Genomic DNA, 24,345 nt, shown 5'->3' on the forward strand with positions numbered 1-24,345 from the left:
AATCATTCATAGATGTATGATTTTAATCATGATCAAAACTTCAATAAAAAAAGATATAGTTGACTCTTTAAGACATGAAATTACAGAAAAATATCAAATTTGCGGCTATATGCCCTCACTCTTTAATGTACTGATATCAACTAATCAGGATGGTTTGAAAATAAGAATAGAGTTCAAACCATACAGTGACTAGTTGTTTTTATTTGAATCATTATCCAAAGTTCCTTGCCTTTCACATGACTTTCTTTGTAATACCACTGGAAATTATAGACTACAACACTGATAATTGATTATTCTGACATTCCAATCTCACTAAAATGCAGTGACATTTAATGTGACTAATTCTTTATGAACCTTATGAAAGTTTGAAGTTTTCTATTAATTAGACTTAGAGGTAATGTTTTTGTTTATTTTTCAAAATAAAGCCTTCAAAAAGAGATCATACCATACATTATTGCACCCCTGACACATATCTTGAATCTATCCATTACAAATGGTATCGTTCCACAGAAAATGAAAATCGCCAAAGTCATACCAATACTAAAGAAAGGTGCCTCTGATCATCTTGGTAATTATCGTCCTATTTCTCTTTTGACCTCCCTCTCTAAAATTCTCGAAAAACTAGTATATTCACGTACAATGAAATTTTTAATATATCATAATATCTTATCTAATAATCAATTTGGCTTCAGACAGAAACACTCCACAACTCATGCATTACTTGTTTTCTTAGATAAGATAGCCCATGCCATAGATAACATGTCTCACACTGTTGGAATTTTCCTTGACTTCTCCAAGGCCTTTGATACTATCAATCATAATATTTTACTGCATAAATTATCCCATTATGGGATTCGAGGAAAGGCCTTGGAGTGGTTTGGAAATTATCTTTCCGACAGAAAACAATTCGTTAGTATTAATGGACAGGACTCTTACCCGAGATTAGTATCATGTGGTGTTCCACAAGGTTCCTTATTAGGCCCCCTATTGTTTATTTTGTATATTAATGATTTTCAACATTCATCTGATAATTTGTCGTTTATTCTTTTTGCAGACGATTCTAATATTTTTTTCTCCCACCGTAACCCCACCAGCCTCCTTGAAATCCTGAACGAGGAATTGAAAATGGTCCAAGCCTGGATTAATGCAAATAAGCTATCTTTAAATGTTAACAAAACTCATTATATGTTGTTCAGTAATACTATCAAATCTTTACCCGGTGATATATTGATTGCTAACACAAATTTAACTAAAGTCGATTCCACAAAATTTCTTGGAATTTATATCGATAGCAAACTATCGTGGGAATCACATATTAATTATCTTTGTACATTAACGGCTAGAAACACAGGCATTTTAAACAAACTTAAACATGATCTACCCCAAAAAATTTTATTATCTCTTTACAATACTTTGATTTTGCCCTATCTCAATTACGGTATTCTTGCTTGGGGTAATAGCAATAAAACTCAACTACATAGGTTGTTTGTCATTCAAAAACGTGCGGTTAGAAACATAAACAATGCTGGTTTTCTTTCCCATACAAGTCGTTACTTTCATGGAAATCAACTTCTCAAAATCTCAGACTTATATAGATATAATTTAGGAATTTTTATGTTCCAGCTATCCACAAATGAATTACCAGCCATTGTCACCTTATTATTTGTTAAACGAAATGTAATTCATTCATACGCAACTCGACAAAGTACATTTTATCATTTACCACTGACTCGAACAACCTTTGCTCAGAAAACAATTACTTTCTCAGGACCGAAGTACTGGAACGGACTATCCAAAGACATTTCAGACTCCAATTCATTGTTTATATTCAAACGTAAACTTAAACATACTTTTTTGAATGATTATGCAGTTCAGGCAGCAGTAGATATCTAAACCTTTCAGCAGCTCCATTTTACCTTCATACCTCCCTTTAAAACATTACTTTCTTTCCAGGGCGTGCCACAGATGTGATTAAACCAATTGGTACATAAACTTTTGCTTTTCTTTTACCTTGTTATTTTTAATAGCTATATAGCCTTATGTCTTATCACCTCCTTCCATTGGGGCCTATAACTCACAAGCTCTGCTTTCAACTTAGGCCCCTCCATTTTTCACTGATTTAAATTCTTATTGCGTATAACTTCTGTCTCAATAACGATTTATTTCAACTCAATATAATTATGTTATACTCATGTCAAGCATGTTAATGTCTGTATATGAATAATGGAAATAAACTAAACTGAAACACTTGCAAATTTAGTGTTTGCCTATCAGAAAGTAGCATTCAAAGAATACATCCTGAAAAATGTTCCCTCATTCCATTCTTGAGAAGTGGTTTTGCAGGTATTAGCCTTAACTTAAGCAAAATTTTCCAGGGGCAGATATAGCTGGATTAGACAGCCATTTCGAGGTATAACTTTCCTGATTATATTCTTCATGATAAAACATGAACGGGACAAACACACAAAACAATAAAGATTATTTAAGCAATTGAAGTAATGGCATAACAGATTGTTAACATTTAAGTTTATGAATGTGAAATGAAGTGAGCAACTAACTGAACTAAGTCTTAGACATATCAGTATCCATTTTTTTCTTCTTCTTTTTCTTCTTCCTACCAATCTCCACAGACAAGTCATGAGCATCTGTCTTCTCAGACAGTTCTGAGGATCGTACAATTTCAGCTAGACGGTTCCCTCTTTTCACATCCTCAGTATTATCCTCATGAATTTCACTTATATCAGCATTGTCTGTCCTTGTCCTTTCCACTTTTTCAACATTTCCATGAGAAAATTGGCCATCTCCATGCTCTCCTTGTTTGAATGCAGTCCTAGTTTTATCAGCATGACTATTAATTGTATCCGTCTTCTTCTTTCTCTTTTTCTTCTTTTCTAAATTTGCATGAGAACATTCATCATCTCCATTTTCTGTCTGTTTGGATGCAGTCCCAGTTGTATCATCAGCATGAATTTCATTTGTGTCCATCTTTTTCTTTCCCTTTTTCTTCTTTTTAACATTTGTATCTGAAAAACCACCATCTCCGTGCTCTGTCTGTTTGAATGCAGTCCCATTTTCAATAGGATCATCAGCTATATGGGATTCGGTGTGGTCGCTATCGCTATTCTGTCCTTGATGCTTACGATCATAAGAAGATGATAATGCTGAGAAGCTTAAGACATCGTGTCCAGATACGGCTGCTTCAAGTAATCTCTGTTCCTGAACATCTGAATCACTGCTACAAGAGAAAAGAGAGAGAAATTGTCATTATTTTGATAAGAATAACAATGATGATAATGAAAAATGTTAATAAAATACTGTTATTGCTGGTGAAGACAATGGGACAAAATAAGAAATCTGAAGTGATTAGAAATTTTGGATGTATGAATCTTTCTAACAAAAAGCTTTAAAAGGTAATACATGTATTTACACTGCAGAGAAAGTAAGAGTTTGTCCTCTCACGTTCACAAAATTTATTGACATCACTGAAAGTATAAAACGTATAAAAACAGGAAATAATGGCGACTTCTTGATATGAAAAAAAATAAATCATTGGCTCATGCACTGCATAGTCATGACCTGCATGCAACCATTTCACTGGAATGAAAAATAATTGAAACTAGATGGATCGATGTCTATGCCTCTGCCATTACCAGACGAAGAATGAATTACACATCTGACTTCTGTGATCTTTAACATTGTGACCAGGAAAGGCCCCACAGTAAAAGGGAAGGAGGGCAACCACTCCTTCATTTTTTCCAAGTAGTGAAAAAGAAAGAAAAAAAAATTGAGAAAAAGGAAAAAAAAAAGAAGAGTGTAAAAAGGGAGAGGTCTTGGCTGCACAACTCTAATTACACCTATAATTCAATTGGAAAAATACCCAACCCCACCAAAATATTGTGGTGTCATCCCTACTTGTGACCCTAAAATCCACTCAGATTATTCTCACTCACGTGCATATGTGGGCAAAGTATGACCTCTGTGACTTTTCACCTTTGACCTCAAAATCCAATAAATCAATTGTCATTTCAATATACAAACATGAGCCAAGGTTAACTTGTTTTTTCTTTAATTTTGGACCAAGATATATATGGGTCCATATTTAACAAATATCATCACAGAAGAATTACAAATACAAGGTACATTTGGAACAGTTCTAACATTGTTTGGACTGTTCTGAAGGCAACAGGTAAGGGGTAATTATTCTAATGCCTGTGAAAAATATTTTGTGTTATAAGAAGGAAGTGATATGGATTTATTCTCAAACCATGAACTCTTATTATAACTTATGACTGGTTGCCAGTAAATCTTTGCAATAAGCCAAATATATGACCAGTCACATGCACCCAAAAAACCTTCAGATCCAATGCGTCATCTCATAGTTATCTTTATAGGAAGGAACCCCATTTTTAAATCCCAGGGACTACTTTTGCAACTTTTATTTTGTCAGGAACAATACCCTTCTTGAACGATAATTCATATGTTCTAATGGAATGTAAATCTCATCAATTACATTTCTCAGTCCATCGTTGCACATGTCATCATATACTCTGAGTTTAATTTATATATATTTAATCAAGATCTGGATTTAATGGTGTTGGGGTATTACATTGTCAAGACCTACCGACATTTGCAAAATGATCATTGGAATTGGAGCTAAGGTAAGATTATGGTCAAGTGTATTACTATTTTTCATATCTTATTCAAAACATCATTGATTATTCTCCAAGTATCTTTCGTGTATTATTCAATTAAATTTTAATTTAGAACAGTAAAACTTATTTTTCAGGTTGTAAAAGTGTCTTTAAAATATTTTATTTTGACATATTAAACACTCCAATTAGTGTAATATAAATATATAAATGTAATTGACTCTGATTTCATCAAAGGAATGCATTCAAGAAAGAATTGGCACGAATATTAAAAAATCACTGCATAATGTGTAGAAATATGGGTCTGTCCGGTCGGTTGACCCAAATTCATTCTCCAGTCTACTTTGATTTTCAAAAGTATATTTTCTCACTAATTTGATAGATGAGGGGTATGAATTATCAAATAAACAATAAAGAGGGGAAATAAATCATACCAAAATGGATTTTGAAAAGCCTGTTTTTTAGAGCATAAACCATGATAAAACCTCTAGGAGTAAAAGATTAGAAACAATGAACTGTTATCAAGTCACCTGTCATCATCATTATTGTTGTTTATTTTTTTGGTGTTACGTCCAAGCCTGGGTCTTTTTCTCTTCTTAGGAGGTTCAGGCTCACAGGGGTTGAGATCAGGTGCACAGCACGATGAAGAAAATAACCGTAATGTATCTAGGCAAAATAAAAGAAAACTTGTTAATTTATTACCGCTGACAGGTAGGATTGCGGTTTGGAAAGGGCAGGGCAAGCGCAACTTATTTAGAGGAGAACTGAAGTGGTTTATTTTTAAGTGAAAAAGAATGAATATCATCATTATTAATCTAATCAAGCAATGCTCATTGAGTTATTCCAAAAGGAATAAGAAGAAAAAACTCATGGCTACATCTTAGATACCATAATAGACTGAAAAGAAAGAAGATAAAAATTTAGTTCATGGCTTTTCATAAAGTAGATTTTTACATTTAATAAAAAATGATCTGCTATGTCTCATAAGGGTTTGTAGCATATGTCAGTACAGTGTATTGGATCAATCAAAGTTATTACATTAATAGCAGAGCCAGCGAATAATTTTCCTGGTATCGCATCGCATTGTTCCACATTTTAGAAAAACTGCTATGCATGAAGTCTTTTGTAAAGCATATTTTTACATAGGACAGTACATTACTTAGTTGAGAGCTTTTCTCTTATGACCAAAAATGCTATTAAAATTTGTAGAGCAAAATTATTCCCTGAGAGCTGTAATTTTCAGTACTGCGGCAAGGTTTCCAACTAAAATGAACAGAGAGATGATTCCACATGGTTAATCAATCGAATTAAATCATAGCTTGCAATATAATCTTTTTCATTGAAAATATTCAATCACCCTCTTCACCCTCTTCATTTCTTCTGGATTTATCATCATCAAATATCCTCTCCTTTTTTGACTTGGTCATCTTGAGTTGTCTGTAATTGAAGCAGAATATAAAATAAAGAGAAAGAGGGAATAGAACGAGGAAGAGAGAAAGAGAAAGTGAGAAAACAGGATAAAAGAGAAGGATTAAAGGGGAATCCAACCTTGGCCATAAAATGATGTGTTAGGACGGAGAAAAATAAATTAAACAGAATGGTGAAAGTTTGAAAGAAATCGGAAAAGCAATAAGAAAGTTATAGCTGCTTTAAAATCTAGTAATCTAAATATAACCCAGGTAGTATATTGTTTTATGTCCTCATGGAAGAAAAATATAATTTGAAATAAAACTTTTGGGAAAATTGATATTTTAGCCATAATATGTATTGGAGTACATGGAAGAGTAGTCCTTGCCTTACATCACATATGCGGCCAATTTGAAGTCTCCATGGGTATAGCGATTACCAATATTTACAACTTTTAAAAATTCATAACTTTCTTGTTGTTAGTCCAATATTGTTCAAACTTTCACCTATCAACTTGTCTGATTTTTCTTTTCCTTACAAAAACAAGTTTTTATTTGGGTTGGATTCCCCTTTAATATGAATTGTGTCAAATGTCTAGAAATCTCATATCAAATACCGAGACTTATTAAACAGTACAATCAGATTTAATATGACCCCCCGGAATTAGTGAAGGGAGAGGTCTATTGTTGGCCTTTTGAGCGGGCATCATATATTTCTTTAATTCTTATGAGCACCTGATATTTGAGACTAACATCAGAGAGATAGCAACAGAGAAATGGCGAATGCAAGATGTCACAGAGACTTATGGATTCTGGCAGAGACAGAAGAGCATTAATGAGCAATTCCGGATTAACAAACCAATCAGGATACTTTAGGTAATGCCAATGTGTGATGGTTATGTTGAAGTCTCAACAAATAAAAAAAATATATAATGTACAATGTAGAACATATAGAGAGAAAAAAACCCTCTGTTCTGATTCAGAAAAAAAATATCTGAAAAAAAAAAGTTTAATCAATTTTCCTTTACTCCATTCTGGTCCTTGGTCAGATCAAAGAGTTTCAGAGACACTATCATACAATGCATCCACTGCAAGCTTGATCCACTGCAATGCTCATCAAAGTTCTGGTGTAAAAAGTACTTACTCATCTAAAACACTTGATAATTTCTTGGCCAAATAGCTCCTGAATTCTGGTGTAGTTTTCACACTTTTATAATCCTCTCCAAATTGTTCAGGAGCATCGTGATAAATCATCTCCCTGTAAAATACAAAGAATCCAAAGTGTATATAATCTAACGAAAAGCTTATCAAGTACAGCTGTCAAAGGGAAACAAAAAATATTAATATCAAGACAATAACACTGAAAAAAACACACACATTGTTAGATTCAACACAAAAAGTTGAATTTTTCCATCATTACATTTCATCATTATCATTAGCATGACATATATATGAAATGAACTACTGTCTATAAAACAGCCTAAATTTATAGCAAAAATAATCCAAACAGAAAATTTGTTTGATAAATTTTCTTAATGTTTCTCTTTTTGTGTGTGTGTTCCAAAATCTCTATTCAATGAAGATGTCTGTTGAAATTAATTGGAATATCCAAATCACTATTCACTGGCAGACAAATATAAAATAGTTGAATAAATATTTATTCTATTCACATTGGGGTGAGCTTCAATAATTTGTATAATAAATCTTCTTCCTAGATAATCTCCTGGACACAGTTAATGTAATTCACGTTACCTGACACTTGGTTTCTTGACTTTGGATGTTACAATCTCTCTGGCACTGGTTTTACTTCTTGCCTCGTTTGTCTCAAATATTCTGCCCTGACCTCCATCTAGAGAAAATAAAAATTTGAATTTATATGCTTGCAAACTCATGCAGGACTGTGTGAGTGATTATAAACAAACACAGAGTGCATGACAAAATGATTTGTAGAAAAAGCAGAAAAACTTCACAATAAACTTTAAAGATGAAAAAGCGAGGATTTCCCCATCAATGAAAAGCATGTGTCTCACTCTCATGCGTACAACTAGGCCTAAGTTCAGCTAGTATCATCACCACTTTCAGTTTCACAAGCTTCACCCTAGTTTCTACTTTCTGCATTGGACTTGGACGGACACAATACATTAGGTGTAACTAAGCACTGGCATTATATCTACTGGATGCTGAAATTTTTCTTTTCTCATCTAGATCTGGATCAACACTGCTGGACCAATTTGTGCTGGTGCAGCTAGCTGGCGAGATAGACAGGAATACCGGTGCAGGACACGGATTTAAACGAGTGGGATCACACATAAATTATTACAAATTTGTTATTCGTTTAAAGTCAATTTCGCGAGGAATGTAAATAATAATTTCACAGTGATGGGTGTCATTATATAAGATTTATCACCTCTACTATTATGTTCCCAAACCGCATCCATTAAACGCTGATTTTCACCCTCATCTTCTGAAGATGACGAACTCGCATCACCCACGTGTGCAGACATCTTTGTAAACAAACTCCAGCTGAGCTGAAGGATGGTCCGGAGGAATTTTACAGAGAGCATGCAGCGCAGCATGCAGCAGCGGGCAGTCCAGGGTTGGTGTGGGCGATCGGGCCGTTTATGATATGTCAAGCCCACTGTCAGCACGATAAGCAAAGCTATAAAGTCAGGGGGATCTAGGAAGAGCGGGACGTGGTCTTCACTTCAGTAACGTTATTTCTAGCAGTAACTTGGCAGTGATGTCGGAGTCTAATAGGAGGGTTATTCTTCGTTCGCGTCCAGGTAAAGCCAAGGGTGTCATTGACATTGGGGGATGCGTAAAAAAGTAGCAATTGCTTTGTTTTGCAGCTACTGCCGAATTCATGAGTAAGGATTTTGCTTAAACCAATGAATATGACAATAAACTGAAAAGAGTCCCTTGACTCAAAAGCTGAACGTTGAGTGTAACCATGGTAACTTATAAACCTGTATGGCGGTAATATTTAATCTCCAATTTTAACCCATGAAAATGATAAACAGAAACTGAGGTATTTTGATGTGCATGCACTCTAAAATATGGATAGAATTAGAATAGATTACCTATACTCTACTCCAATACAAAGTGTGTTGCTACCTGTACCTGCTACATACATACAGTTCGACTTTGCAGCGGAGGCTATCTCAAAAGGATACAAAGCGTTCTTTGCTCTTGTCGGGACATCTCCCTTCAGTGCTAGAGTTGGCCAAGCTTTGGTCAACCTTCTGTGTCCCACGCATGCTATATGGCTGCGCTTGCGTGTCTTTCTCCAAGACCATGCTGAATCGCCTCGACAAAGCTCAGGTACATCTTTTCAAACGTATACTAGGGCTTCCAGTATCTGCTGCTGATGAAGGTGTGTACCTCCTGACAGACTTACTGCCCATAAGCCTTCTGGTTATGAAGGAGAAGCTTTTGCTGTTAGGACAGATCCTGAACGTTGCCCCTGACAGAGCAGAACGCAGGCTATTTCTTCATAGCATCTGTGCCAACACCCCTTCTGTTCAACAATGGCGCTCTGTTCTCAGGATGCTAAATCTTCCTTCGCTGAATGAGCTGTTGGCTAAACCTCCAACTTATAGCCTCTGGAAACGCATGGTGGTATTAGCAGTGACTGGAGCATCGGAGTCCAGGCAAAGTGAGGCTCTATCCAAGAAAGTTTCACTCTCATTATGGACCAGAAGACTAAAGCCCAAGGCTATCGACTTGTATCCTGGACATATAGCTAATCCATCCCTGAGACCAGCTATCACCATCAGAGCCCAGATCTCTTGCAAAGTTTACCTAACCCAGGCCAGACTGGTCCGAATTGGAAAGTCTGCTGATGACATCTGTCGACTGTGCTCTGCTAATCGAGAAGATGTTGAACACTTTGTCTCATCATGTCCAGCCACTGCATCTGTGCGCCGTGACCTCATCAACCGCATGAAGTAAAATGACAATACCAGGCAATTTGCAGGCTTCTTTGAGTCAGACCCTCACTGTTTTCTAGAATGTGTTCTCTTTCTTCCCCCTGTGCACCACAGTAATGACACCAAAACCCAGCTCCACACACTTATTTTATATTTCATTCGCAACCTTCACACAACCCGCCAAAAACTCCTCAGCAACTTCACCAGCTCTAACAACTCTTAGGAAGTGTCTACATTTTTCAACTGTTACCAGCGATCTCCGACCTTAACGGAGGAAGGATACAAGAGAGCTAGCTGCTTCCCATGCAGGGGGGTGGGGGGGATAGGCATGATAGGAGAGGAAGAAAACACAGAAACGGGGTGATTTTTGCGGGGTAGGCGTGGAACGCGAATAGAAAGGGGCTTCAGATTAGAATGAATTATGCCGCGGCGTCCGTCTGTCGTCCGTTCACAATTTTGAAATATATGCTTCTTAATTCGTCATTTCAAGTCTGATTTCAATTCTGTTTCCTTTATATGACAGCACTAGGTTGGGATTAAAAACTTCTTCACAGAATTTTGAAACTCATTAAATATGCTAATTTCTGCGCATTTTTCAAAATTCACAAAAAATGTTTCTTCTTTATTTGTCAACCAATTTTGATTTTTTTTTGCTTCCATCTCGTAGAGCTTCATGAGGTTCACCAAGGCAAAGTTCTTCACAGAATTTTGAAATTTTCACTGACAAAGTTTTATGCTAATTTATATGTGAAATTATGCATGTTTTTGAAAATTCAGATAAAATAATGCTTCTTCTTTAACCGATTTCGATTTTTTTTTTAGTAGGAAAGTATATGCTATAATTAATGTGAAATTCATAAATCACAGAAATGCCTCTTTATTTCTTGACCGAATTTCAAAATGCTTCTTCTTTGTCATTTCAAGTCCGATTTCAATTCTGTTTGCTTTATATGATAGCATTTAGGTAGGGGATTTAAAATTTCTACACAGAATTTTGAAGTTTTGAATAGAAAATTATTTATGCTAATCTATGCAAAATTTGTTCATTTGTCACAGAAAATGCCTCTTCATTATTTGTTGACCGATATTGATTTTTTTTTCTTCCATCTGGTAGAGCTACATGAGGGTTATCAAATTTCCACACAGAATTTTGAAATTTTGACTAGAAAATTATGCTAATTCATGCAAAATTTATTCATAATCACACAAAAATGCTTCTACTTTATTTATTGACCAATTTTGATTTTTTTTTCTTCCATCTGGTTGAGCGTCATGAGGGTCACCAAATTTCCACACAGAATTTTGAAATTTTTACTATAAAATTATTTATGCTAATTTATGCAAAATTCATTCATATATCACAAAAATGTTTTTGTCTCCTTCAAAAGTTCAGTTGTTTATCAATGTCAGTTTTGTTTGCTTTATATGAAAGCTCTAGTTGGGGATACAAATTTTCAATACAGAATTTTGAAAATCATTAAATATGCTAATTTATGCATATATTTTTCAAAACTCACAAAAAATACTTATTGACTGATTTTGATTTTTTTTGGTTCCATCTGAGAGCTACATGAGGTTCACCAAGGTTCTACACAGAATTTAGAAATTTTGACTAGAAAATTATTTATGCTATAATTTTATACAAAATTTATTCATAAATCGCAAAAAATGCTCCTATGTCATTTCTTCGATTTCAATTCTGTTTCCTGAATTTATGTCACAATATAAACACTAACTAGTGTCAACTGGGCTGAAATTAAAACTTGTGTTATATTTCTTTGCGAGATGCCGGATGAGCTCCACATCATTGATGTGCTAGTTTACAAAATATTATATATATGAGACGGACTGTATTGCCCTAATACATGTACATGTAGGTCTTACAGGCCATCTCTTTGACTTTTTGAATTATTTCCAGTTCTTTGCCTTTTTCTCTACATTTTTCTTTGAAGGGGACAGTGGTGTGACGGTAACAGAGAATTTTGCAACAGAAGAATGTCCATACCCAACTGACCTTCCAGATGGCCAAATCTTGGTGAAAACTCTATGCTTGTCAGTGGACCCATACATGGTATGAACACTGCTTACTGTGATGGTCAATTATTATTGTTGGAACTTGTATTATGTCGTTTTGATACTTACTCAAATATCTTCAAAATTCTTGTGAGAACCTTTACTTTACAACCGAATTGAAACTACCCCAGCCATTAAAAATCTCATATGTAGTTTGACAATATAACTTTATTCAGAAACTGGGCAGTCCCAAAGGTTGTAGAAGTGAATGTAGGTCTAATCAACTTTAGATGGATATGACAGGTGAAAATCCTATGGAGATATGGTTTTCATATAATTTACAGCTTTAAATTCTTGCTTTCTTGTATTAAAGGTGTCTCTTTTTTGTGGTCTTGCTATTTTGTTTCTAGGTTGTCTTACCATTTCTTCCTTTTTATATGACCTAGATAGTTTATTTGTTGCCTGATATGTTGTTGTCAGTCTTATGTTAACCAGCAGATAACCCATCCTTGATCATAAATACATTTCAGTGAAGAAAACGCTCAAAGTTTTGAAAGAAAAATAAATAAACTTCTACTTCCACTCGCTTTCATTCAGTTTATTTCTTAGATTTAATGCACTTAGTGCGCATTCTTAATGAAATATAACTTGACTCAAATTTGGCAACAATAAACCGTTTATGATCAAAATGTTCTCATTTGAAAAAGTGCAAAAAGGAATGGGTGAACAGTGGAAATTAAGTCATCTGGGCATTAGACTAAATTACAGTTAGATCAAGTGAATATTAGCCAAGTGACAGATGGACCAATTGGTAATTAGACTATATTGATAGAAGACGTTTAGACTTGATGGTGTTTTATAGATAATCTGAGTATGAGACCATCTGCTTGTACACCAAGTGGATACACACCAGAAAAATTGCCCCTGCTCATAAAATATGATTATTGTATCCTCTGCAGAGGAGTCGACTGAATGAGAAGACAAGAGCCGCGTATCTGCTGCCGTGGAAGGTTGGTCATACTGTAGATGGAGGTGGGGTAGCACTGGTTCTGGAGAGCAAGCATGATGATTATAAACCTGGTGACATTGTACAAACTTTCTCCCTACCATGGCAACTGTACAGCCAGGTCAAGGTCGGTCCATACTTTTCAAAGGTAGGCAACCATATTTTACAGTAATGGAAGTATACAAAGAATTAGCACTGTAGACTACTCATACATTTCCTGGATCAATACACAGGATTGCGATATTTCAAGCATTTAGTCAAATATTTGACATCAGAATGATAAAACATTTTCTGTTATTTTCATATTTCCCAATACTACTGCTGCTGTTACTACTACTATACTTCCGCTACTTCCACTACTACTACTATTACTACTACTACTTCTACTACTACTAATACTACTACTACTACTACTACTACTACTACTACTACTACTACTACTACTACTACTACTACTACTACTACTACTACTACTACTACTACTACTACTACTACTACTACTACTACTACTACTACTGGTACTACTACTACTGGTACTACTCATACTACTACTACTACTACTATAACTACTACTACTACTTCTACTACAACTCTTTTTTTTATTACAGGTAGAGAAAGCTTTGGTTGGAGACCATTACTCCTTAGCCGTTGGAACTGTTGGGATGCCTGGTCTTACTTCCCTGCTTGGAATCAAACATAAAGGTCATTTAGTTCCTGGAACCAATCAAACTATGGTCATCTCAGGGGCTGCTGGAGCATGTGGATCCGTAGCTGGGCAGGTCAGTAGACAGTCCATTTATGTTTCATGATTAAGTATCTCGCGCACAAGAGATATGGTCAAGTGACATTCATGATGATCACTAAACTGCCACTGACCATTGTGGACTGTGCACCTGCTATAAAACCACATCACGGCCGAACAGTAACACCATAGTACACTTAACAAGATATTTCTCAGTTATCATTATTGTTGTTGTTGTGGTAATTGTTATTTTATTGCTATTATTAGTTATTATTATTATTATTGGTCTGTATGATCATGAACATCGCCTTACTTACTTGGTTGGGTATACTTGGTTACTTTGGTTGGGTATACTTGGGTGTAGACACTGGAACCATAGCTTATTTGTCCATCTTTACTGCTCCATCCCATCTCAAGTATGGGTCCATCCTAGCTTTTGTATTATTATTTCTATCATCATTGTTATTGTTATGATGACTGTTATCATTTTGTTTACTATTGATAGTAGTAGTTCTATAATGATTGTTATTATTGTTATTAATACCATTGTTGTGTACAGATAGCAAAGATCCAGGGATGTGGACATGTTATTGGGATCTGTGGTACCGATAAGAAGTGTGAGATGCTAACTGAGCAGTTGGGTTTTGATGTAGCTATTAACTACAAGACTCAGAGTGTGGAAGAGAGTTTGAAGGCTGCCTGCCCTAAAGGGGTAGATATCTACTTTGATAATGTCGGAGGAAACATCAGTGATACAGTTATAATGCAGGTAAAATTGATGTGAGGGTACTGTTCTGGGGTGGTGGGGGCATGATTCTACTGCTATTACAAGATGGACACCAGAAAATCATTTAAAATAGTTGTTTTTCATATGTACATACATCGGGGGTGGAGGGGAGGGCAAAGAAAAGGGACAATTTCTCTTTTGAAAAAGTCACTATCTAAAAGTAACAAAATTCCATATCTTCTTTATTCTAAATGACACATAAGTGTTCAAATTTCATGAAATTTGTAGCATATGTAGAATTATTCTTCCAACAGAGTTTGTTCCTCATAGTTAGGAACATGTAATCATAACAAGAACATTGTTTTCTTGTTTCCTCTCAATGATATTCGTGTATGGGAATTTTCTAAGGTATTGCAAACATTGGCTTTTCCTGTTGACAAATTTCTTGAGGTCCAAGGTATCAACTCTGAGTTTGTGGATGTGCAAGATGAGAAGGTTATTGTACCTTTGTTCCCTAAGTGTGCTCTTCATGTGTGACTTTAACCATCGTTGTTCCAAGAAGCACTCATCATTATTGGGGCTATGAAGTAGATATGTAGAAGCTTCTTATTGGTTAGTGTAACTGCTGTCTGTTAGGGCTGTTCTGACTGTGTCCATATCTGTGACCTCTAAATATCTCCGGCATACTTTGTTGAAGTATGCCATTGAGCAGTTTTAGTTCTGCTTCAAGCATATACGATCAATATGTAATGAGAATAACTCTAGCATTGTTGTGTTGTCAAGGTTTACGAGGTGTGATATTCCTACAGGATCTATTGCTGATTCATCTTGTAGACATATGAACAGTCTGTTCTGATACCTTTTGTGTTTAAAGGATGTCTTTTACCAATGTTTACCGTTGTAAGTACATAGGCATATGCTTTCATCCTAAGATAGAGACAAATCTGCTAAAACCTAGTGAAAGTCTGTGCTAACTGATGAATCTTCGAGCTGCCCTTGTTTGAAAGTTCTGAAGACATGGTGCTTTTCACTAATTTGGATAAACTTATAAGTGGTTCATCCAGGTCTGATCTTGGACATAGCTTGATAACATCACCCATTTTTGGCACTTGAAAAATCATGTAAACTTAGCCATGTTGGAAGCAGAAGCCCTTAGCTCTTCTTCTTTTAGGCACCCTTTACTGTCTGCAAGAGGCATTGTGAACTCTGGACAAAAGCGCATGGAAATTTAAAATATTTTTTTTTAATGATCTAAGGAATCCTAGATGGATGAGAAATCTTAACAGATTTATCCGGTTCTGCATTTTCTTCTACTATTTTGTTTCTGAATGTTGGTTTATAAAATTTTTTTTTTTCCTTTCCTATTCTAAGTAATTATCTACGTTATATAACAAATACTATACCCTTAGTAACTCTAATAAATTTAACAAGCAGAAACCAAATTAAGGACCTGTTACATCCCACTGCTGCCACCATTTCAGTTAAATTAAATGAAAGACAGTTCTCCAGGCAGATTTTAAGTTATGAGTGTGGTGGTTTATTCACATCACCGCCAAGAGGTGGGATGCCAGATACTTGTGCTGTTTACATGTAGCGATATCACAAATCAAAGATACTGATAACTACCGTCGCATTGATCCCCAAATCGCCCAAAGAATGATTTTTAACAAAACCAACAAAGAACAGTAGTCTGATCCACTTTACAACTTCAATTGTTTGAGCTGTCAGGAGATCAGTGCAGATTTTTTGTTTGAAAAATATTGCAACCACAATTGCTTAAAACATATTATGGACCAAATATTGTCTATTCATTGAAATTTCAATGTCAAAAAATATCATCATAAATCCCTCATGTGATATTTTAAAAGACTACTAGAAATTTTTACAATTTTTTGAAAAAATAAAGATATCAATGTGACTTTGTATACATATTAATGGTTGTTCAATTTATTCTTTGCAGATGAACAAAGACAGTCATATTATTCTGTGTGGGCAAATTTCAATGTACAACAATTTGCATCGTGAATATCCGCCTCTGTTAGCAGACGATATAGCACAGAGACTCAAAGATTTCAACATCAAAAGAGAGAGGTTCATAGTCCTGACATATGAACAAGATTTCCCAGAGGCCTTGGTTCAACTAGCAACATGGGTCAAAGAAGGAAAATTAAAGGTATGTGGTTATGTATAAATGTACATGTTGTGAACAAATAAGTAAGTTATAACTTCTTAATTTCACAAAACAGTTATATGCACATCCTGGGGCACATATACGAAGAGTTACTATAATGGCAACTTTCATTTGGCAAGTACCATGGTGACTAATCTCAGCAGCCAATGACAATCAAGGTTTCATTTGGTAGTTACAATAATGGCAAATTACCATAGACTTTATGAAACAGGCTATTGATTGGTATGCAAATGAAAGAAATATTTCAATTTCATCCTCATAATGTGACACGAGTTTGGTTTCTCCCTGAACATGTGGAATTGCCATTCTTTTAACCTTTTGTGATTTAATCAAGAGCATCTTTATTGTCAAATCAGGAAAAAAATCAAATATTCTATAATTCATTCTTCTTGTACATCTGATTTTGATGAAATTCTCATCCTTTTTCTTTGATTTGTTTTTGTTTTTTTCAAATCAGATTCTAAATATGTTACTATAAAAAGCTTAGCAATATTCGTCAGTGTTCTGACATGATATTGTCCCAATCTGGCTCATTTTTTTGGCACCTCTTATCCCACTGTGATTTTGACGCAAAATTGTAAGGTTATCATATGAGTGATGGAATATCAAACGTAAAGCTACTATGACAAGCTGAAGGCTGTGTTCTTATCAAATCATCCAAGGAAAAGAAAAGAATTGGATAATGTTCAAAATATGTCAATTTTCAATTACTTCATTTTCTCTCAATTATTGTCCTGATGTGTAATAAGATCCATCACATATGGGTGTTTGCTTGGAAAGAAGGTGTAGGATAGTGATCGGAAATGCTTTCTAGCCCAGGTCAAAAAACCAGTTAAGGACCAGTTCATCCAACTGGTACTGGTACCAGTTGATTCCAGTTAGCGAACTGGATTCAATATGGAAATTGGAATACTGGAATCAACTGGATTCCAGTTGATTCCAATACTGGAATCAACTGGAATCCAGTTGACAAATTGTAACTGGTACCAGTTGGAAATACCAGTTGGCAACTGGTCCTAACTGGTACCAGTTAGCAACTGGTACCAGTTGACAACTGGTCCTAACTGGTACCAGTTAGGACCAGTTGGAAACATGAGTTGTCAACTGGTGCCAGTTAAAACCAGTTGGAAACACCAATTGTCAACTGGTGCCAGTTAGGACCAGTTGGAAACATGAGGTGTCAACTGGTGCCAGTTAAAACCAGTTGGAAACACCAATTGTCAACTGGTGCCAGTTAGGACCAGTTGGAAACATGAGGTGTCAACTGGTGCCAGTTAAAACCAGTTGGAAACACCAATTGTCAACTGGTGCCAGTTAGGACCAGTTGGAAACATGAGTTGTCAACTGGTGCCAGTTAAAACCAGTTGGAAACACCAGTTGTCAACTGGTGCCAGTTAGAACAAGTTGGAAGCACCAGTTAGGACCATAAATTGTCAAGTGGTACCAGTTAGAAACACCCTGCAATGTATAGCATAAACAAAAATGAATCATGTGGATATGTACATTCCCGATCTTTTACTCTTCTCATATAATCACTCCTTCGTTTTCCTTGCGCACACACACATTAGAATATTGGTACCAACACCCCCCCCCCCTCTCAGGCGGTTATTTCAATTATAAATTATCTTCAATTATCTTTACATTGAATGTCCACTCCTGTTATAACAATGTGCATGGACAAGTGAAATAATTATCCTTGCACATAGGACTGATGAAATGAATCAAGGTAAATTTGTAGCATTGTATTGAAACCTTGTTAATTTCCACATGCACAATATAACAGGATTGGACTGTAAACTTGCTCTGGTAAATCAATCCCTCAGTCTCTTGAAATCTGTACCAAAAAACATCAGAGAATGACAAAAGTCACAAAAAACATCTATATGGTATTTAAACTAGGAATTTAATGAAAGAAAATTATGTTACAAACTGTAACATGCTGCGTATAATTCTTGTATTATGTGTCAACAAAGATCATTAACTTACACAGTAAATATGTAGTCAATCCAATTTTTACATGCTAGCTTGGAGACAAAATTTGAATATAATGCATCTAAGCATTTACCTTCAATAAATAATATGTACTATTTTTAAAGGAATGATAAAGGAGTCTTTTTTTAATTATTATTTATTGAGATCTTGGGGCCCTCACTGGCTCTGAAGAGGAAACGTGAAACAGGTACCTTCCTTTCCTGTAGTGGCACTTGATCTTTGCTGGTAGATGCGATGTATCTGAAGATTAGAAAAAAAAAAACAATGGAATGAAAAATAATAAGTACAGTGAATACCGTAATACAAAATTTCAGTGGTGTAAAATTATATCTGCACATAAAGAAAATACATGGGATAGTGAAACTTCTCTAAGTTCCATATTTCAATAATTCAATTATAAATGATAGACAGCACATCATCATTTTTATTACAACATGTATAGTAAGTTCACATGGTCTTGGGAATACTTCTGAAATTGACATCGCAGAGATGAAATTGCCTCGACCTTATACCTATACATTTATTTTAATAATAAAGACTTAGACTATGTATGTTTGCATATATGTATCTAGGAGTCAATGTTGCACATTATCTGCTAACATCTGATGGGTATTTCATGATTGTCAGTGCCGACTATTTCAGTGAAATCATTGCTTTTGATTGGCTGAGAAGCACTGGCCTCTGACTGTTACTATGGTAACTGTCGGAAAAAGACAACTTGTTAATGCTGACAACTTTCAAAAAGCAGTTCCCAGAACATGTTTAAAAACGCAAGACAAAGCAAAACAAAAAAATGAAATACAAAATTTTATCCGAGGATTAAAGGGATGGTCCGGGCCGAAAATATTTACATCTAAGTAAAATTCACAGAGCAAAATGATGAAAATTTCATCAAAATAGGATAACAAGAAGTTATTGAATTTTAAAGTTTATCAATATTTTGTGAAAACAGTTGTATGCACTTCGTCATGAATATTCATTAGGTGGGCTGATGTCACATCTCCACTTTCCTTTTTTTTATGTTACTAGATGAAATCATAAATGTTTGATTTTTTCATACATGTGTAAATGATGCGTCTCCATTGTAATGAAATAAGTTGCGTCAATAACTAATGCACCTAATCAGTTGTCAATCCAATTGTCAATAGTTCTTGGTTAAAAATATCTTAATAAACCTAATCTCATATAATAAAATACAAAAGGGCAATTGGGATATGACATCATCAGCCAACCTAATGAATATTCATAAAGACATGCCTAGAACTATTTCACCGGAATAATGCAAATCTTTAAAATTCAAAACCTTAATTAGTTATCAAATTTTGATCAAGTTTTCAGCATTTTGCTCTGTGAATTTTACTCTATTTATTGAGATATGTTTCCAGCCTGGACCATCCCTTTAATTCTACTTCTACGGTACCCCCACACATACTGGTAAGTCAGAGGTAAAAAACAACGAGAACCAATTTAATTTCAAAGATAAAAAAATACTTCAGCCTCCAGATTTAAGAAAAAATTCAGGAAATGTTATTTTAGTTCAGACTAATTGTGCACGTTTCATTTCGGAGGTCAATCTGAAATTATACTTCCAGTTCCAAATTCACGCCATTTGGTTATGCAAAAGCATGAATTAAAATTGATGGGCATGGGCCCATGTCACTGACTAGCCTAGAGGACTCCATGAAGATAATTTTATCATTTTTACATTGTATTTTCATCACGGAGCCTAGACAAGCCTCCTATAAGGTTGCTCGTACAACTGTGTAAACAAAGATAGATTTCCCTCGGAAATCCACCTTTCCCATGATTTTTGGGCAAACATTAAATTTCTACATTTTGTAAGCCTTGATACTCTAAATGTGTACAAAGGCTTTAAAAAAAAATTAATTGTAAAATGTACAAATTGGAAATTTTCTTACAAAAAGGATCACTTGCTTGCAGATCTTGTCCTCACTGCCTCTGAAGAGTTCACGTGCGACAGGTACATTCCTTTCCTCTACTGGCACACATTCTTTGCTGGTAGATGCGATGTATCTGAAGAATTTTTTTAAAAAACAATGGAGAGAAAAATAATCAGTACAGTGAACAACAGCGAATAACAAATACGTATATATTACAGTGAATAGCAATACATGTCTACACCTAAGGCGGGCAAGGGTTACTACAGAGTGTTGTAAAATTCCATTTGCACTTTAAGAAAAATACATGGGATTGTGAATCAATTTTTACATTGTATTTTCATCACGGAGCCTAGACAAGCCTCCTATAAGGTTGCTCGTACAACTGTGTAAACAAAGATAGATTTGATTTTTCCTCGGAAATCCACCTTTCCCATAATGATTTTTGGGCAAACATTTAATTTTTACATTTTGTAAGCCTTGATACTCTAAATGTGTACAAAGGCTTTAAAAAAAATTAATTGTGAAATGTACAAATTGGAAATTTTCTTACAAAAAGGATCACTTGCTTGCAGATCTTGTTGTCCTCACTGCCTCTGAAGAGTTCACGTGCGACAGGTACATTCCTTCCCTGTACTGGCACACGTTCTTTGCTGGTAGATGCGATGTATCTGAATAATTTTTTTTAAAAGAATGGAGAGAAAAATAATCAGTACAGTGAACAGTGAATAAAAATACGTCTATATTACAGTGAATAGCAATACATGTCTACACCTAAGGCGGGCAAGGGTTACTACAGAGTGTTGTAAAATTCCATTTGCACATTAAGAAAAATACATGGGATTGTGAATCAATGATTCAACTATAATGATAAACAGCACATCATCATATTTATTAAAAAAATGAGTAAGTTCACTTGGTCTTGGGAATACTTCTGAAATCGATGTCGCAGAGATCAGTCCTTCATGTTTATAACTCCATGGAGCTCAATAAATGGCTCTCCTTATGCCTCCGAATTTACTTTCCTACACACACTCAATTTTATAAAATGCTCAATTGTTGTAGATTGTTATTAAAATTGTAAATGCAACAGCTGTGTAGCTATTAATTAATCTGTGGTGAAACTAGGCTTGGGTCATGTACAAAAATATCGCGCTCCTCAAAAAAAATTATAAGTAGGGTGTCCGAACTCATATTAGGCCTAAAAAAAGTGCTAGAATTTCATATTTTACATCTTTAAAACCATTAAATCACCATCTCTTTTCCATAATTCTCATAATAGAAGATACACAAAGACCCCAAAAGAAAACTTGACATCTGAATTACCTAACTTACAGCCTCCTCATACATGTCATATGGAGGGCAGCAACGAAGTATTCGGATCTCCACTCCTGAGTCCTGGCGGTTCTGAGCTGGGCCTTCTTCTGGAAACTACCGGTACCCCAGGTCATGTTCACTGACTTCATCTCCTCCTCGAGGCTCAGTATGACTCCAGGTGGTTTTGGGTCTCCCTCTCTCCTGAAATACACAGTCAAAAAGTGATAAACAGCTATTCATGAAAAAATCAGACTCTTAAAATGGTGGAAAAAATAATGAATTTCGATTTTCGGCATTTCAAAATCTCATCAAAATCCTCAAATCGTGTGTAAAGTGATTGGTGCGCAGACACGAGGCGCTGGCCACTATCATAATGTTAAATCTGAAATTGAAAATCATAACTGGCCGAGTCTCAGAGTCAGATTTTTTCCAAGACCAAGAAAATCAGTTTCACATTCGATCACATATCTCTCTCATTTACTTATAAGTATAACAATATATGGAACAATATCAACTGAAAGATTTTGTGAAATAAAAAGAAATTCATGTTAAATCTTAACACAAATCGTAAGGTCAATATGATGTATGTGCGCAGACTTGCACCGGCATGGCAGCCACACATCCACGCCCGGCTAGTCGCGGCCGGCAGGCAGCGCTGAGGGGCAGTAACAGGATGTCCTGACGAACTCTAACGTTACAGCTAGCCCCGCAGCTAGCTGCGAGCCGCGCCATTTAACAAACTACGAAAAGAAAATCATAGAAAATTGTTAACTTACCTGTAGAGCCTACTGCGAATGTCTTAGCTTTCAAGTCATTGTCCAAATCTGGTCCGTGTGATTTCAGTGGTTGAATTATTATTAAAACGGCCTTCTTTACCCTTCTTTATCGCACTAGCACTCGATAAAAGTGCGGTACGTGCAAATTAACGGCGCGGCGAAGATGGCTCTTTCAAATTCAAATTATTAGATTGGCGGTTTGCGTTTGGCGGCGCTGGTTAATTTGCATAATTATACGGACGATAGCGATCAGTGGCACTCAGTGCGCATGCGCAGGCCCGCCCGCGCCCGGTGATTGAAGGAAGATCTGCTGAGTCAGGAATAACGAAGGGGGGGGGGGGGGGGGGTCTAAAGCAAGAAAGAAGTTTTAAAATAGAAATACGAACTTCTTAACATACAAATTTCTTCTTGTTTGGTTTTGGTTGGCAACCAGTCAAGAAATCACGATTTTTGCCTCTGCTTTTGGAGCTTTTTTTTTCTTTGAAAGTTTAAGAATGAATTAGCTTAATGTATTTGTTCTTTATTTCTATTTTATTTATTTTCTTTTTATTTGAAAGATAAAGATAGCCTTGCTTAACATGGCAAGGTTGAAAACTAGCAATAAATATGCGCGTTATAAATAGAAAAAAATAGCTATTCTATTCACCTTCAAAAATATTTTTTAAATATCAGTGAGTTAAAAAAAGAAAAATACATTAATTTTTATGTGATTTGTAAAAATAGTGTAAAATAGTCCTCTTTAACTTAAATTAGAAAAAAGGGATTAAATAGGAAGAAATTTTTTTCTCGCAACAAATATCTAGGATAACAATTTTTTTAATGTAAACTAGAAAATTTCACTGAGAATAACATGTTTCGATTTAAGTTATATGGTAATATCGAACCACATACTTTAATGAAACTTTTCAAGGTGGAAATATTAAAATTAACATAAAGAATAATTAAGTTAGTTATTATGTAGATATTTTTTTCCTCTTATCCTCAATCGAGCTGTGTATAGGATGGATAAATGCATGGCATTTATTGTGGTAAAAGGCTGAATTACATGAATTTGTACAGAGCAAAATTTCAGTAAACAAATAAGCAACAAAAAAATAACAAAGTATACTAATGTATAATATTGGAAAGGGGATACAAAAAGAAAAGTATACAGGGAGGGGGGGGGGAGTAATGTCAAAAGCAGGAACGGGCAAAGGTTGGGAGTAGGCTAAATGTATATACCTTTAACATAATGAACATTTTCACATAAATATATATTTAACCAATGTTGAATGAATAACAAGACATGTAGATTAAAGAGTGGATTGTATGAAATAATACTTGCTTTTTTTTAAGAAAAGTAACGCTTTGTTGATGGTAACAATAATAATAGTTATAGGAAACACATTCATGAATGATAATCATAAAGAATTATCTCAAAAGGAATTAAAAACAAAGATAAGAGGACTTTGAAGTAATATGATCTGTACAAAAAAATATAAATATTAATGTAAAGTGGGTTACAGCTATATTGAGCCAGTGACTTGTCGGATAAGAAATTTGAATGATTACTGCAGATATCAACAATTACAAAAATATTTCAAAAGTCAGTTTAAGAGAAGCGACAAATAAAACAACAAAGGTATGAAAACATAGTTCTTATATAATATATATATATATATATATATATATATATAAACTCTGTTGGAAATAAGTACAA

The 24,345-nt window shown here is 35.0% G+C and overlaps 2 protein-coding genes across 5 annotated transcripts in view; one reads left to right on the forward strand and one right to left on the reverse strand.

Annotated features, from left to right (window-relative positions):
• LOC129274384 (protein CUSTOS-like) lies at positions 1-8,783 on the reverse strand. Of its 4 annotated transcripts, none has more exons than XM_064111997.1 (6): positions 8,463-8,783; positions 7,808-7,904; positions 7,200-7,313; positions 6,007-6,086; positions 5,180-5,315; positions 1-3,235 (listed from the first exon to the last, which is right to left on the reverse strand). In XM_064111997.1, exons 1-6 carry the CDS (start codon positions 8,629-8,631, stop codon positions 2,563-2,565), a joined length of 1,269 nt encoding a protein of 422 aa, XP_063968067.1. In that variant the 5' UTR covers positions 8,632-8,783; the 3' UTR covers positions 1-2,562. The 4 variants fall into 4 exon arrangements, with proteins under 4 accessions (XP_063968067.1, XP_063968079.1, XP_063968084.1 ...); XM_064112009.1 differs by having other exon boundaries at positions 4-3,235; positions 6,016-6,086; XM_064112014.1 differs by having other exon boundaries at positions 13-3,232; positions 6,016-6,086.
• LOC129254638 (prostaglandin reductase 2-like) overlaps positions 8,590-24,345 on the forward strand; it is a 20,758-nt gene continuing 5,002 nt past the window's right edge. The window contains exons 1-6 of the mRNA XM_064112022.1: positions 8,590-8,838; positions 11,937-12,055; positions 12,957-13,151; positions 13,612-13,782; positions 14,305-14,514; positions 16,433-16,645. Of these exons, the coding sequence (XP_063968092.1) occupies positions 8,796-8,838; positions 11,937-12,055; positions 12,957-13,151; positions 13,612-13,782; positions 14,305-14,514; positions 16,433-16,645 (951 nt within the window). The 5' untranslated portion in view covers positions 8,590-8,795. The remainder of the gene's footprint in view (positions 8,839-11,936; positions 12,056-12,956; positions 13,152-13,611; positions 13,783-14,304; positions 14,515-16,432; positions 16,646-24,345) is intronic.

The sequence above is a fragment of the Lytechinus pictus genome, chromosome 2 (genome assembly GCF_037042905.1).
Source record: "Lytechinus pictus isolate F3 Inbred chromosome 2, Lp3.0, whole genome shotgun sequence".
NCBI classification, from domain to species: domain Eukaryota; kingdom Metazoa; phylum Echinodermata; class Echinoidea; order Temnopleuroida; family Toxopneustidae; genus Lytechinus; species Lytechinus pictus.